The sequence below is a fragment of the Gadus macrocephalus genome, chromosome 2 (assembly GCF_031168955.1).
Source record: "Gadus macrocephalus chromosome 2, ASM3116895v1".
Classification (NCBI taxonomy): Eukaryota; Metazoa; Chordata; class Actinopteri; order Gadiformes; family Gadidae; genus Gadus; species Gadus macrocephalus.
Window position 1 is genome coordinate 2,858,952 of NC_082383.1, and position 13,257 is coordinate 2,872,208.

General features: G+C 47.1%; 2 protein-coding genes across 6 annotated transcripts; both read left to right on the forward strand.

Annotated features, from left to right (window-relative positions):
- The first annotated feature begins 6 nt into the window (after positions 1-6).
- Positions 7-2,053, forward strand: ccndx (cyclin Dx). The gene is made up of 2 exons (XM_060070747.1): positions 7-696; positions 1,452-2,053. The coding sequence occupies exons 1-2, from the start codon at positions 379-381 to the stop codon at positions 1,608-1,610; spliced, it is 477 nt and encodes a 158-aa protein (XP_059926730.1). The 5' UTR covers positions 7-378; the 3' UTR covers positions 1,611-2,053.
- A 2,196-nt stretch (positions 2,054-4,249) lies between these two features.
- nucb1 (nucleobindin 1) lies at positions 4,250-11,726 on the forward strand. Of its 5 annotated transcripts, none has more exons than XM_060070225.1 (14): positions 4,250-4,466; positions 4,735-4,867; positions 5,019-5,126; positions 5,335-5,467; positions 6,127-6,230; positions 6,762-6,947; positions 7,218-7,308; positions 8,425-8,483; positions 9,143-9,235; positions 9,383-9,472; positions 9,710-9,883; positions 10,984-11,107; positions 11,270-11,351; positions 11,384-11,726. In XM_060070225.1, the coding sequence occupies exons 2-14, from the start codon at positions 4,739-4,741 to the stop codon at positions 11,646-11,648; spliced, it is 1,638 nt and encodes a 545-aa protein (XP_059926208.1). In that variant the 5' UTR covers positions 4,250-4,466; positions 4,735-4,738; the 3' UTR covers positions 11,649-11,726. The 5 variants fall into 5 exon arrangements, with proteins under 5 accessions (XP_059926208.1, XP_059926215.1, XP_059926233.1 ...); XM_060070232.1 differs by having other exon boundaries at positions 4,251-4,466; positions 11,394-11,726; XM_060070250.1 differs by having other exon boundaries at positions 4,254-4,466; positions 11,270-11,361; positions 11,408-11,605.
- The last annotated feature ends 1,531 nt before the right edge of the window (positions 11,727-13,257 follow it).

Sequence of the window (13,257 nt, forward strand, 5' to 3'; positions counted from 1 at the left end):
CGTATGTGTGGGGAGATAAGGTCCCCTCACTCTACTGTACACTATTATATTAATCCATTAGTAATTTCCGTTTATAACCAAAGAAGAAACAAATATTGTATTCATTCTATCGTGTATCAGTATGGTTCACACTTCATTTCTGCATTTCAGAAATGTTGATGTTCAATTAGCAAGATTGAACCCTACATGGACTTCCTCTACACACACACATACATGTGTGTGTGTGTGTGTGTGTGTGTGCGTAAGCGTATGTGTGTGTATGTGTATGCCTGCTAACAGCCTCTCTCTCTCTCTCTCTCTCTCTCTCTCTCTCTCTCTCTCTCTCTCTCTCTCTCTCTCTCTCTCTCTCTCCCCCCCCCCCCCCCCCCCCCTCAGGAGATGGAGCGGGTGGTGCTGGGCACCCTGCGCTGGGACACGGCCTCCGTCACCCCCCAGGACTTCCTGCCCCTCCTCCTGGTCCCCGTGGGCTCCCGGATGGAGGGGGCCCCCGACCGGGCGGAGCTGCTGACCACCATGCGTCGCCACGGCGACACGCTGGTGGCCATGTGCGTGTGCGACTCCCGCTTCCTGGGCGCGCCCCCCTCCCTGGTGGCGGCGGCGGCACTCAACTCGGCCCTCAGGGGCCTCAGCGGCCGGGGCCCCGCCCAGCTGGCCGCCCTCGGAGAGCTGCTGGCCGCGCTCTGCCAGACGGACACGGTGAGTGGGGGGGACTGGGTGCTCTGGGCCTCACGGACACCCCAGGGTGGGCCTCGCGGACACCCCGGGGTGGGCCTCGCGGACACCCCGGGGTGGGCCTCGCGGACACCCCGGGGTGGCCTCAGGTCCGCCACAGGGTGGGTGTGGAGAGGTGGGATACACCGGTGGGAGAGAAGTCATGATACAGAATTTATTTATTTTCATCTTTTGTAAATGTATAAAAAAAGGTTATTTATTTAACTTTTATACATTGTTATTGACAATAGTGTCCTTTTTTCATGCTATCCAAAGTCATTTTGTAATTTTCATCTGTAGTCCCTGGGCAGGAAACAGAGGATAACATCTCTGTCAAAAGGGAAACCTAACACTGAAGTATAAAAACAATAACGCACACTTTTACAACAGTAAAACACAACAACTCAATCCGAACAATAAATCACAACATTAGGACACCACAACAACGACAGTTACAACAGCATAACAAGATAACAGGACATCACAACATTAAGACAACAGTCCATGCATGATGGGTACATGCTTGGGTCAATTGGGGCAGAATGAGAGGACTTTTGTGTTTCCATTCAGGGCATTGAACAGGTTTCGATCAGTCTGACTGCTCTAAAGAGACTGAGTGCCAATGGTTTGAAAATGATAACAACATACACACAGTGGAGCTGCAAAAGGAACACACCTCGAAGAGATGTGTGGCCAGCTGAGACACATCGCCTCATCCAGCGTCTCCCTCTCGCCCTCAGACGGTGCTCCAGTGCTACAGCGAGATGGTGGAGTTTGCCCTGAGGCAGCGGCTGAGAGCCGGACTGCAGGAGGAGCCGATGGGGAAGGAGGTGGAGGAGGATGAGGAGGAGGACCAGAGGGCCGGTACCCCCACCGACATGAGGGACGTCGACTTCTGAACGGCTTGAGCCATACCAAGTGTGATCAATCTAAAGGAAACAGTCGTATTGGCGATCAGTGAAACTGACGAGAGAGATTATGATTGTGAAAATGTGCCACACTTTTTTTTGATACTCTGATTTTATTTTATTGATCTATTCTTAATTTATTTCTAATTTATTTGTTTGTTTGTTAACGTTTACGATAACTTGTTGTCTGCCATATTATTATTATTATTATTATTATTATTATTACTGTTATTATAATTATTATTCTGTATTTTGTTATCCTCAATTGTTATTTTATTCTAGGTTGCTGTTTAATATTTATTTACTATTTATTTATCGTGTGTTGTTTTATGATTTATTTATTATGATTAACTTTAACGTGATGCTACGATGTACTGGACAAAATATACAACACCTCTATTTTTAAAATGAATTAAAGAAACTTTTATACATTTGTTATTGACAATAGTGTCCTTTTTTTCATGCTATCCAAAGTCATCTACTTGAGCTACACAGGTCAATGCCGGCATGAGTGAGCCTTTAAATGCTGGCTGTGACTTCACAGCAAGGATGTGTCAAACCAAAAGGGCAATCAATTCCCAGTCAACAGTTTACAATTGACTAATGTTCTGTTTGCTTAATAACAAATGAAAAGGCAGCCTAGTTTAGGATTAATTTCTCTCAGGTGGATTCATCCAAACTAGCGCCGGTAGGTTCCAAAAAAACGTGTGTTAGATAAACATAATGACTCATATTGTCTGGTTTGGGATGCAATCAAGGCAAAATCACGCACACACACACACACACACACACACACACTCACACTCACACTCACACTCACACACACACACACACACACAAACCTCTGCCCATTTCAATTAACATTTTATTAGTATTTCATCACATAATGAAACAATTCAAAACAGCAGCATTCATGTGGACCTGTGGGAGACACACACACACACACACACACACCCGTCACACACACACACTCAGGCACACAATTAGCACACACACCGCCAAACACACACTTAAAAATCCTGACACTGCTGGTCTCGTTGCTCCTGACTGATGCCAGGTCGTCCACTGAACACGGGCCGTGATCCACAGGCTTCTTGTAATGCGTTCTGTTTAGTGGCTCCCCATCAATACCTCATTATCCAACCCTTTCTCTCTCCTTCCAGGTAATCCATCTGCGGAACTGCACCGGCCCGGCCCGCTCTCATGGGAGACCTGACGGGGGAGTGTGTGAGTGTGTGAGCGAGATGGAGGCTAGCAGGAGAGAGGCCACTGTTTAGAGTCCTCCACGCTGCCTGTGAAGTGCATTATTGTAGCCTTAAGCATCTCTCTCTCTCTCTCTCTCTCTCTCTCTCTCTCTCTCTCTCTCTCTCTCTCTCTCTCTCTCTCTCTCTCTCTCTCATTCTCTCTCTCTTGCTCTCTCTCTCATTCTTGCTCTCTCTCTCTCTCTCTCTCTCTCTCTCTCTCTCTCTCTCTCTCTCTCTTGCTCTCTCTCTCTCTCTCTCTCTCTCTCTCTCTCTCTCTCTCTCCCCATCATCCACACACACACACACACACACACACACACACACACACACACACACACACACACACACACACACACACACACACACACACACACACACACACACACTCCCACAGTGTTGTAGGAGGAAAACAGGTCATCTCCACCATAAGAGCATTAGTCACAATAACAACATCTGTTATATAAGGATAAAATAAGGATAAATTCGATGAATATAAAACAATAAATATAAATAAATATAAATATATTGACGTCGTTATATGAGGATTTGAGTATTGCTCATTATGTGTGTACCAGTCCTGGTAAAACAGCAGCAGTCATGGGTGAGGGTACATAGTTGCAGAGGAGAACCTACCCGGAGGGTGAAGGTAGCTGGGGCTGACCAGCGGTCTGAAGCCCCGGTCAGACCCAGCAGCTCATCAACCACCGCCTCCCTCCTGACGGAACCCATGGCTGCCTGTGGGGGGCAATGCTCCGCAGATGCTTCATACGAGTTTTAATTCCACTCTTATGAGAAAAATATTCAATCCATTCTTATGTTTGTGTTTGTTAAAAAAATGAAAGGATTGACTATTTTAATTTTATTTATTATTTATTGATAGAATTGTAATCATGTTTTGATATTGTGATTTATATATATATATATATTTGTCTCAACAAGAACCTAAAGAATATCAAGAAGAGTGTAAACTGTAGCAACATTTTTCATAAAATGTATAAAATAAAAACATTGATTCAATCATGGAATTTGAGAACCTGGAACAAGTAACACACACACGCACACAAACGCACACGCAGTTAAAGAGAAATCACTTAAATGACGTCATCTAACGTCGCCAGATTCATGTTGTTGTTGTGCTCTAGAAAATAAACTCCATCATGACTAAGACTTTTACTCGTAACATTAGACGAAGTTCAAGTTCTGTAAGACGTCCCGAGTTGGATTCCGGATCATTTCTGAAATGCAGAAATGAAGTGTGAACCATACTGATACACGATAGAATGAATACAATATTTGGATTCCCAGATCGTTATAAATAGAGCCATCTGTCTCGCTGTCCTGGACCGTGTCACCGTCTCATCGTGATGACGCACTTTTCGCCGACGCAAACCTCATGACGCGAAGCGCTCCAGAGAACGCAAATACTTAGACACCCATCGGAGGATTACCAGCAGTAGGAAATGGTTAACGAATCGCTGTGGTTTAACCAGTGTCGTCTCTACAACGAAAACAGGATTTTAAGCCTATTGTATATAAATAATCCAACGAAAAGCGTCGGTTTTATTCAGGAGTATCTGCGTAACGTCTCAGGACTGGATTAAAGGTTTGTGTGATGCGCGGTGTTACGCACGTATTAACAACCTCATAGACAGCGCTTAGTCTAACCCACAATCAGATATACCGTTATATATGTGCTACATGTTGTAGAAACGGTCATAAACGCTGTTGGTTAATCGGACATGTGTGTCTGTGCGTCTGACTGGCAGTAGGAAACCTCACTGTGACAAGATTGGTTTCACGCTTCTTGTTTCAACCATTTTCCTCATCATAATACTGTGATTCATGCGTCGTCCGCTTGTTTTCTATTCCAGGAGGATGAGCCTCCATTCAGCCTGGCTGCTGCTGCTCCTGTCGGTGTGCGCTGGGGTCTGGTCGGTGCCCATTGACCGCAACCCGAGCCCGACCGAGGCGCCGCATGAGGAGGAGAAGCCGGAGGAGAATGTGGTAACGGTCTTTACCTGCTACCCGTGTGTCTGTCTTCCTTCTACTGTCCTTCTGATACGGTCCATGTGTTTGTGTCTATGGGTCTGTGTCAGTGTGTGTCTATCTTCCTTCTACTGTCGTTCTGATACGGTCCATGTGTTTGTACCACCAGGACACGGGCCTGTACTACGACCGGTATCTCAGAGAGGTGATCGAGGTCTTGGAGACGGATCCACACTTCAGAGAGAAGCTGCAGACCGCCAACACAGAGGACATCAAGGTAAGAAAAGACTCTTATCTGTCTATTCATATATTATACTGTACATGGTTGTCTTCATGAAGCTCTATATCTATAGGTCTTACCCTAGTTGAGTCTTCTTTCCTCTTTTCATTTTCTCCTCGCCTCTCTCCCTTCTCCTCCCCTCCCCTCTCCCTTCTCCTCCCCTCCTCTCTCCCTAACCCCTCCCTCCCCTCCCCCCTCCCCTCAGAACGGGCGTCTGAGTAAGGAGCTGGACCTGGTGGGTCACCACGTCAGGACCCGACTGGACGAGCTGAAGAGGCAGGAAATGTCCCGTCTCCGGATGCTGCTCAAGGCCAAGCTGGACAGCACCAACACCCAGAGTGAGTGGTCTGAAACCAGTGACACCAGTGACACCAACACCCAGAGTGAGTGGTCTGAAACCAGTGACACCAACACCCAGAGTGAGTGGTCTGAAACCAGTGACACCAACACCCAGAGTGAGTGGTCTGAAACCAGTGACACCAGTGACACCAACACCCAGAGTGAGTGGTCTGAAACCAGTGACACCAACACCCAGAGTGAGTGGTCAGAAACCAGTGAGTCCAGTAAGCACCAACACCCAGAGTGAGTGGTCTGAAACCAGTGAGACCAGTGACACCAACACCCAGAGTGAGTGGTCAGAAACCAGTGAAACCAGTGACACCAACACCCAGAGTGAGTGGTCAGAAACCAGTGAAACCAGTGACACCAACACCCAGAGTGAGTGGTCTGAAACCAGTGACACCAACACCCAGAGTGAGTGGTCTGAAACCAGTGAGACCAGTAAGCACCAACACCCAGAGTGAGTGGTCAGAAACCAGTAAGCACCAACACCCAGAGTGAGTGGTCTGAAACCAGTGAGACCAGTAAGCACCAACACCCAGAGTGAGCTTTTACATGTTCATATATTTATGTATATTTTTAATTTGTTTAAGGGACGCTTCATTTTTAAATGTCTGATCGTGTTCCACCCTCTCGGCTCTCTGTGATCGCCTCTCAGGCCTGCAGATCGACCACGCCTCCATGCTGAAGCAGTTTGAGCACCTGGACCCCCACAACCAGAACACGTTCGAGGCCAAAGACCTGGAGCTGCTCATCTCCACGGTACGGCCCCTCCCTCACGCACTGCTCTGGACGGCTCTCTGCTCTTCCGTCCATGTAGCCAACCTCACGGTGCATATCACTCGCTCATAGATGATGGATGCCATGGTATTTCCAACTAATTTAACTCCAATAATAGCTCTTAAATTGTACCTAAAGCACCTTATAAAAAATAATAATATTTGAACCTGTTTTTATGCCTTTATGGACAAAGAAGAGACCGAGACAGTTAGCATAGGACCACAGGTGGGGAATTGGACCCGGGTCGCTACAAGGAATGCTAACCTGCTAGGTGTGGTTAGCACGCTAACTGGCCCCGCCCACAGCTCCACCTACATCGACCTTTAACCTTTTTAATCAAACGTATCTGGATCCAACTGAGTTGAGCGGTTCTCCTCGTCTCCTCGTTCTTCTCTGTTCTTCTGGGCTCTCCTTGGTTCTCTGTTCTTTTCTCTATTCTTCTCCTCGGTTCTGAGCGTTCTTTTCGGGTCTGCTCGGTTCTGAAGGGTTCTCGGTGCCTCCCTGTTCCCTCAGGCCACCAAGGACCTAGAGAACTACGACGCGGAGCGCCACGAGGAGTTCAAGCGCTACGAGATGCTGAAGGAGCACGAGCGGCGGGAGTACCTCCGGGGGCTGGACCAGGAGAAGAGGGAGGCGGAGGAGAAGAGGATGGAGGAGCTCAAGGACAAACACCGCCACCACCCCAAGGTCAACGTGCCGGTGAGCCGCCGCCCGGTAGTGAGGGTTTAGGAGGCCCAACGGGTCGCATGGCAACGAGCTCGAAGTGATCCGGACCTTTCTGTAGTCGATGCTGATTTCAATAATGTTATCAATGGCATCGCATCCTATTACTGACCCTATTCTACAAATAAAAAAATACGGTACATGTCTTTGTTTAAAATCATCACACTATTGACACTCTCAAAATACTCCCTCTCCATCACGCTCTCTGTCTATATTCTCTCTCTCTCTCGCTCTCTCCCTCTCCAGGGTAGTGTAGCTCAGCTGCGGGAGGTGTGGCAGGAGACAGACGGTCTGGACCCCCACGAGTTCAACCCCAAGACCTTCTTCAAACTGCACGGTGAGAGACCCTAGACCCGCCCCCTTTACAACCCCCGGGCCACCCCTATTCTTACCGCCGGTATCGCCCCACCACGGGTCCTCCATCTTACCGTTAGTGGTGGTAAGAAAGTACCACTGGTGAGATGGTACCAGTGGTAAGGAGGTACCATCGTACTGTCCAAACACCGGTGCGGTCTAAACGCTGTGTGGCAGACGAGGAGTGAGGGGAGTGGGGATTGAAGGGGGACATTGGGCAACCTGCTGGCTCCACCCCAAAGCCTTACATGGACTTCCTCCCTTTAATGAGGCAGGCCTGGGGATCGTTAAAGGGGACCTATTATGCTTTTTCGACTTTTATGACCTATGAACGTTGTTATAATGATTGATAGTCATGTTTAACCATACTAAAGTGTCAACTATTGACGTACGTGCATTTCGACGTATTCCCTGCTGACGGGGAGTGTTTAGCGCTCTGCACAGCTCTGGGGTGGCTGTGCGGAGCGCTAAACACTCGGGACAACGTTTGCGATTCACTTGTTCACATTTCCGGGAATCATCTACGTAGAGGCACTCCTGCCGCGCCCCCATATGCCTGGTCAAATCTGCCCGTGCGGGCGCTCCAAGGCAGGTAACCAATCACAACGGAGTGGGGTTTTGCAGGAGGGGGCGGAGGAGGACGAAACCGAGCGTTGACAGAGAATGCTGAAAGCGCCCAGATGAGAGGAAGAGTTTCCCGAAAATCGACATCGTTTTTTGTGCTGTGATTCGTGTCAGGTTGCGCTATAGGAGTCATTAATAAGAAATGAAGACCAGAAAAGTAGTATAATGGGTCCTCTTTAAGCAGGGGTGCTTGGACTTAAGGTGGCGAGCAAAGAGTCATGGGAGGGTAGGAGGGAAGCGACCCTTTTCCCACCCTGGTTTTGTTTACTAGGTAAATAAACCATTCTGCATTGGAACGGCTCTCTGTGTTGTGTCATTTCATCAATTTAACTCGGTGGCGTGGAAACCCCACACCCACTGGCCCGCTACAGCTGGTACTATGTTAACGCTGGTACTTTCTTAGCGCCGGCCTCCTCGTCATATTCCTTGCGACCCCATGTCCTAACCTGCTTCCTGTATCCTGTTCCCTTCTCAGACACAAACGGAGACGGGCTTCTGGATGAGCAGGAGCTGGAGGCTCTGTTCACTAAGGAGGTGAGCAGCTCTCTCTGTGGCTGTTTACTCCTATCTGGTTTCCTCAGGGGAAATCCAGCCAGCCCTGATTTTTAAGCCTCATTATTTACGATGCGATACACAGTTGTGATCATGGAACAGGTTTAATCTGTGAGGTTGTGGTGCTGGGAAGACTTCACACAATGAATAAACATTGCATTGTGTGTGGTCACGTGACTACTATGTGCACATGCAGAACGGGGATTATGCTTGCACTGGCTGCAACTAATATTTGATGTTTGATTTTTAAAGTACTTGGAAGAGGTACATTAATATCAATGTTGGTTTATATTAATATACGCACACAATATACAAGTCTCTCTTCAATCTGTTTTATTGTGTATTTATTTGCTTTGGCAGGAATGTCTTTGTTTGTTTTAGGTTCCGTGTTCCTACCGGAAATCCTTGCTCAGCCAATCTGCGTTTGTTTGTTTTTAACACGTGGCCTCAAATTTGTGGGAAAAATTGACAAAAAAATGACATTTTGGAGATGAGGCGTCGGTGTCTCCTCAGTCCTCTGTGGCCGGCGCCTATAACCCCTGGAGGATGTTACGTTTTCCTCCGCGCCTGGCCCAGACCGGGGTGAGCCGATGTTTGAGTCAGGCTCAAGAGTTCTGTGTGTTCCCCACCCCTGTCCCCAGCTGGAGAAGGTCTACAACTCCAAGAACGAGGAGGACGACATGATGGAGATGGAGGAGGAGAGGCTCCGGATGAGGGAGCACGTCATGAAGAATGTAAGGGAGAGGAAACGCTTTCACATAGTAATCGTTATTTCAATAAAATCATGCTTTTCATATATTTTGTTTATTCAGTTTCACCCAAGGTTAAATTGTACACATTATATTTTCTTCGTCTTCATTTTCAACGTGTTTCTTTCGAAGGTGGACGCCAATAAGGACCGTCTGGTGACGATGGAGGAGTTCCTGAAGTCCACCCAGAAGAGGGAGTTCAACAACCCCAGAGAGTGGGAGGTGAGCTCTCCCCTGACCTCGCAGTAGATTAAAAAACCTCCCTTCGTCTCCCAGTACATTCATCTCACCCTCAGTTAGACTGTCCGATCTACGGCTGAACCGTAACTCGGCCGCAGCAGCTGTTACTAAACAATGTTCCATTCCATTATATAAAAAGCAAATGGATACTGAAATAAAACCACTTTCTTCTATTCATTAAACCTGATCGGGTGCTTTCAAACCTTCTCCCTCCTCTAGACCCTGGACGACACCAAGCCCGTATACACGGAGGCGGAGCTCCAGCGCTTTGAGGCGGAGCTTAAGGACAAGGAGGAGGAGCTGAAGCGGAGGGCAGAGACTCTGCGGCAGGAGCAGGACCTGCTCCACGAGAGGGGCAAGGCGCTGGACGCCCAGAGGAAGGAGTACCAGCAGGTGGGGACACTCTTCTTTAGGCTGCAATGTTCTTCACGCCTAGTACGTGTACTCGTGTAGGCTGGTTGGTGTATCCTGCTCACGCACACGCAGGGTGTAGCACCGACACGGGGCAGTGTGTCAAAGGTCCTCGGACGTTGTTTGAGATGGAAACAGGACATGCAAGCCCAATTTGAACCGTTCTTAACCTGAGCGAGATTGAACGTAAAGAAGTTTGGAGGTCGATTCGAGATGGATCGGAGACGGGGTGTTTTGTATCTGAGCCACCTAGTGGTCACAATTTTAAAATGGTCCATGAGGACATAAAGTACACAGTTCAGCATGGTAACAACGTCACTTGTATGGCGTTCACGTACGAAACTGGAGAATATCCAGACACTTAAAGTAAACTGATGAGAGGAATCCCTTTCTGGGCTTTTGGGGTGTTGCATATGTTTTATTAGAGGTTAGAAAATAATGGACTAATAGGTAAAGAAAATATATTAAAAAAATATATATACATACTAGGGATCGACCGATACCGTTTTTTTTGGGCCGATACCGATACCGATATTTTTTCATCAGCCTTAGCCGATACGCCGATACAGACTTTCTTGAGCGTTTTTTTTTTTTTTTTTTTTTTTAAAGAAACATTTATTGAACTTCAATATAAAAAACAATATTTAACAAATAGTAAAAACAGGTGAAGTAGAACAAGTAAGAACAAGTAGATGAACAATATTTAACAAATAGTAAAAACAGGTGAGGTAGAACAAGTAAGAACAAGTAGATGAACAATATTTAACAAATATTAAAAACAGGTGAGGTAGAACAAGTAAAAAAAATAAAATAATAATAATAATAATAATCGGCGAAAATCAGCCGCGTATCGGCCGATACCGATACACGTAAAAAACGCGAATATCGGCCGATAATATCGGCCGACCGATATATCGGTCGATCCCTAATACATACAGTATATGTCCCATTGTATTTCTTTGGCGACCGGTCCAGGTGAGCTCATGGCCGACGTCATCGGCCTCTTTCTGCTGCGGCTTGCTCATCAGAGACACGGGAATCGAACCCTCACCCTCTGTGTCTTGTCCCGTTCCCCCCCCCAGGCCGTGCTGGAGATGTCTCAGCGGCAGAACGAGCTGCCCGCAGCCGCGGACGCCAAGCAGCCCCCTACTGGCCCCCACGGAGAACTACAGTTTCACCAGGAGACCAACAAGCTGGAGGATCAAGGTACAGTGCATGCTGGGAAATGTAGTTTAAGGTGGATCAGAGCAAATTATGTGTTTCTCGGCCCGGCACGAAGCATCCTTCACGTTCGGGGCTCTGCCTATGGTGGGAGGTGCCTGTGGGCGTTGGGGGCGTGGCTTATGTGTGCGTTCTCGTTTCTTTCAGAGGTGAAAACACCAGTCGAACAGGAAGCTGACACTCCCAACAACCTACCTGCCGAGCCACCACAGAACCTGCCAACACACACCTGAATACTGACACACACACACACACACACACACACACACACACACACACACACACACACACACACACACCTGAGCACTTCTATAGGCCGACACACACACACACACCTGAACACTGCTGTACACATAATCAGACACACACCAACACTGCTGTAGGCCTACACGCACGCACACACAAACACACACACACATACACACACACACAAAAGTGCACACGCAAGTGCCCCGTTTTTTTGGTTTGCAGTGACGCACATCATCGGATAGCTTTGTTTCGTAAAGTATTGATTTCAGTTGAATGAGAGGTCAATCATAAGATATATACATATATATTTGTTAATTTTTGTCATGTGTTTGAATAAAGTGATGAATTCAATGTATCTGGATCTCTGGGTTTGCATGAACCTGCTGTGTGCTTCTCTTGATGTCGGCAAACCGGGAGATTTCTGTCCCTTAAACTTCTCATCCAATATATCGGTCTATCTAATCAAATAAAAAAACACTAATCCAGGGAGAGAAAGAAATACTAATACTGTTAATGATCGCATAAAAAAGGAATCATTATTGATTGATTATTATGTCATGAAGTCAAGACTAACATTCAGAGAAGGTGCAGCCAGTATCGCCCATTTAGCTGAGAAGGTGCAGCTCAGCTAAATGCTAGCCGAGTTCTTCATGTCCTGATGCATGCATCATTCATTCATTCATTCCATGTCACTAATGGATACCGTATTTATTCACTGGCTTAGAGTTCATGGAACAAACACTATCAGCATTGGGTTGGTCTTCTTTGGTGAGATTGGTTTATTGGAGTGTGCGCACACACACACACACACACACACACACACACACACATACAACCCAAAGAAACACACACATGTGCCACAACATCAAAAAGCTGAAATGGGATTTAGCTATGTGTGTTAATGTGAGCAGGATGTCTGTGTGTGTGTGCCCATATGTCTTCTCTACACGTGCATGCGTGGTTTATTTGTGTGTTGTGTCTTCCATGTGCCCTGGCACCCTGGGGTTGCCAGGGCACAGTGCATTCCGTTCCACAACAGAATTCCACCCAGCCGTTGACCTCCGATGACCCCACATAACTCCGCCCCTCCTTGTGCTCATTCGCCTTCCGACCTGTCAATCAGCCTTCTGCTACCGCTTGAAACGTCTGCCGTATTGGTGGCAGAAAGTGCATTTATTCACTCTTTATACCACACTTTACAGCCGTGGAAAAATGTAGGATAATATAATATTTCAAAACCGAGAGTAATACTTAAGTATTTCAGGTTTGTTAATAATAATTAACTGGTTGACACAAGTGGTTTCATATATTTGGTATGAAGACCAAATACAACATTGGTGATGGAGAAACAGTCTTCTTATCAAAAACATTTGTCTGCAGGTTCTCTGAGGGACATCCACCCTTCGGCTCCATCAGCTCCAACCGAGTTCTGATGGAGCCTCTGCCTCCAGCAGCACTTATAACACGAAGGTTTGGTCTGGATGAATCAGTCCAACGGGACGCTCTGGTTTACAGAATCCACCGATCACAGATCAGTTTCGGAGGGCTGAAAAAGCCCGCCAAAAAAACACCCTCTGCACAACTTAATAAAACATACTTTATTGATGCCAGACAGGGATGCTAAGACGATAAACGGTGTATGAATTGTATGTATGCATTCTCATTTTCTGCTGGTATCTCAATAGGTCATCGTCGGTCGTTATGTTGACCCATTATCGAGGCTGATACGAGGTATTGTTGTATTAAGGCATCAAATGAAGTGTAATGGCGGTAACCTGCGGCGTGAGTCCAACGCTCCTGTCAGTGCCATCCCTCCATCCCTCCTTCCCTCCTTCTCTCCATCCCTCCATCCCTCCTTCTCTCCTTCTCTCCATCCCTCCAACAGG

Excerpts from the sequence above, each read along its gene's own strand:
- ccndx (XM_060070747.1), top strand. The coding sequence starts at position 379 with ATGGAGCGGGTGGTGCTGGGCACCCTGCGCTGGGACACGGCCTCCGTC. Across the intron at positions 697-1,451 it reads CGCTCTGCCAGACGGACACG|ACGGTGCTCCAGTGCTACAG; the intron begins GTGAGTGGGGGG and ends TCTCGCCCTCAG.
- nucb1 (XM_060070225.1), top strand. The coding sequence starts at position 4,739 with ATGAGCCTCCATTCAGCCTGGCTGCTGCTGCTCCTGTCGGTGTGCGCT. Across the intron at positions 9,884-10,983 it reads AGAGGAAGGAGTACCAGCAG|GCCGTGCTGGAGATGTCTCA; the intron begins GTGGGGACACTC and ends TCCCCCCCCCAG. Across the intron at positions 11,108-11,269 it reads CAACAAGCTGGAGGATCAAG|AGGTGAAAACACCAGTCGAA; the intron begins GTACAGTGCATG and ends CGTTTCTTTCAG.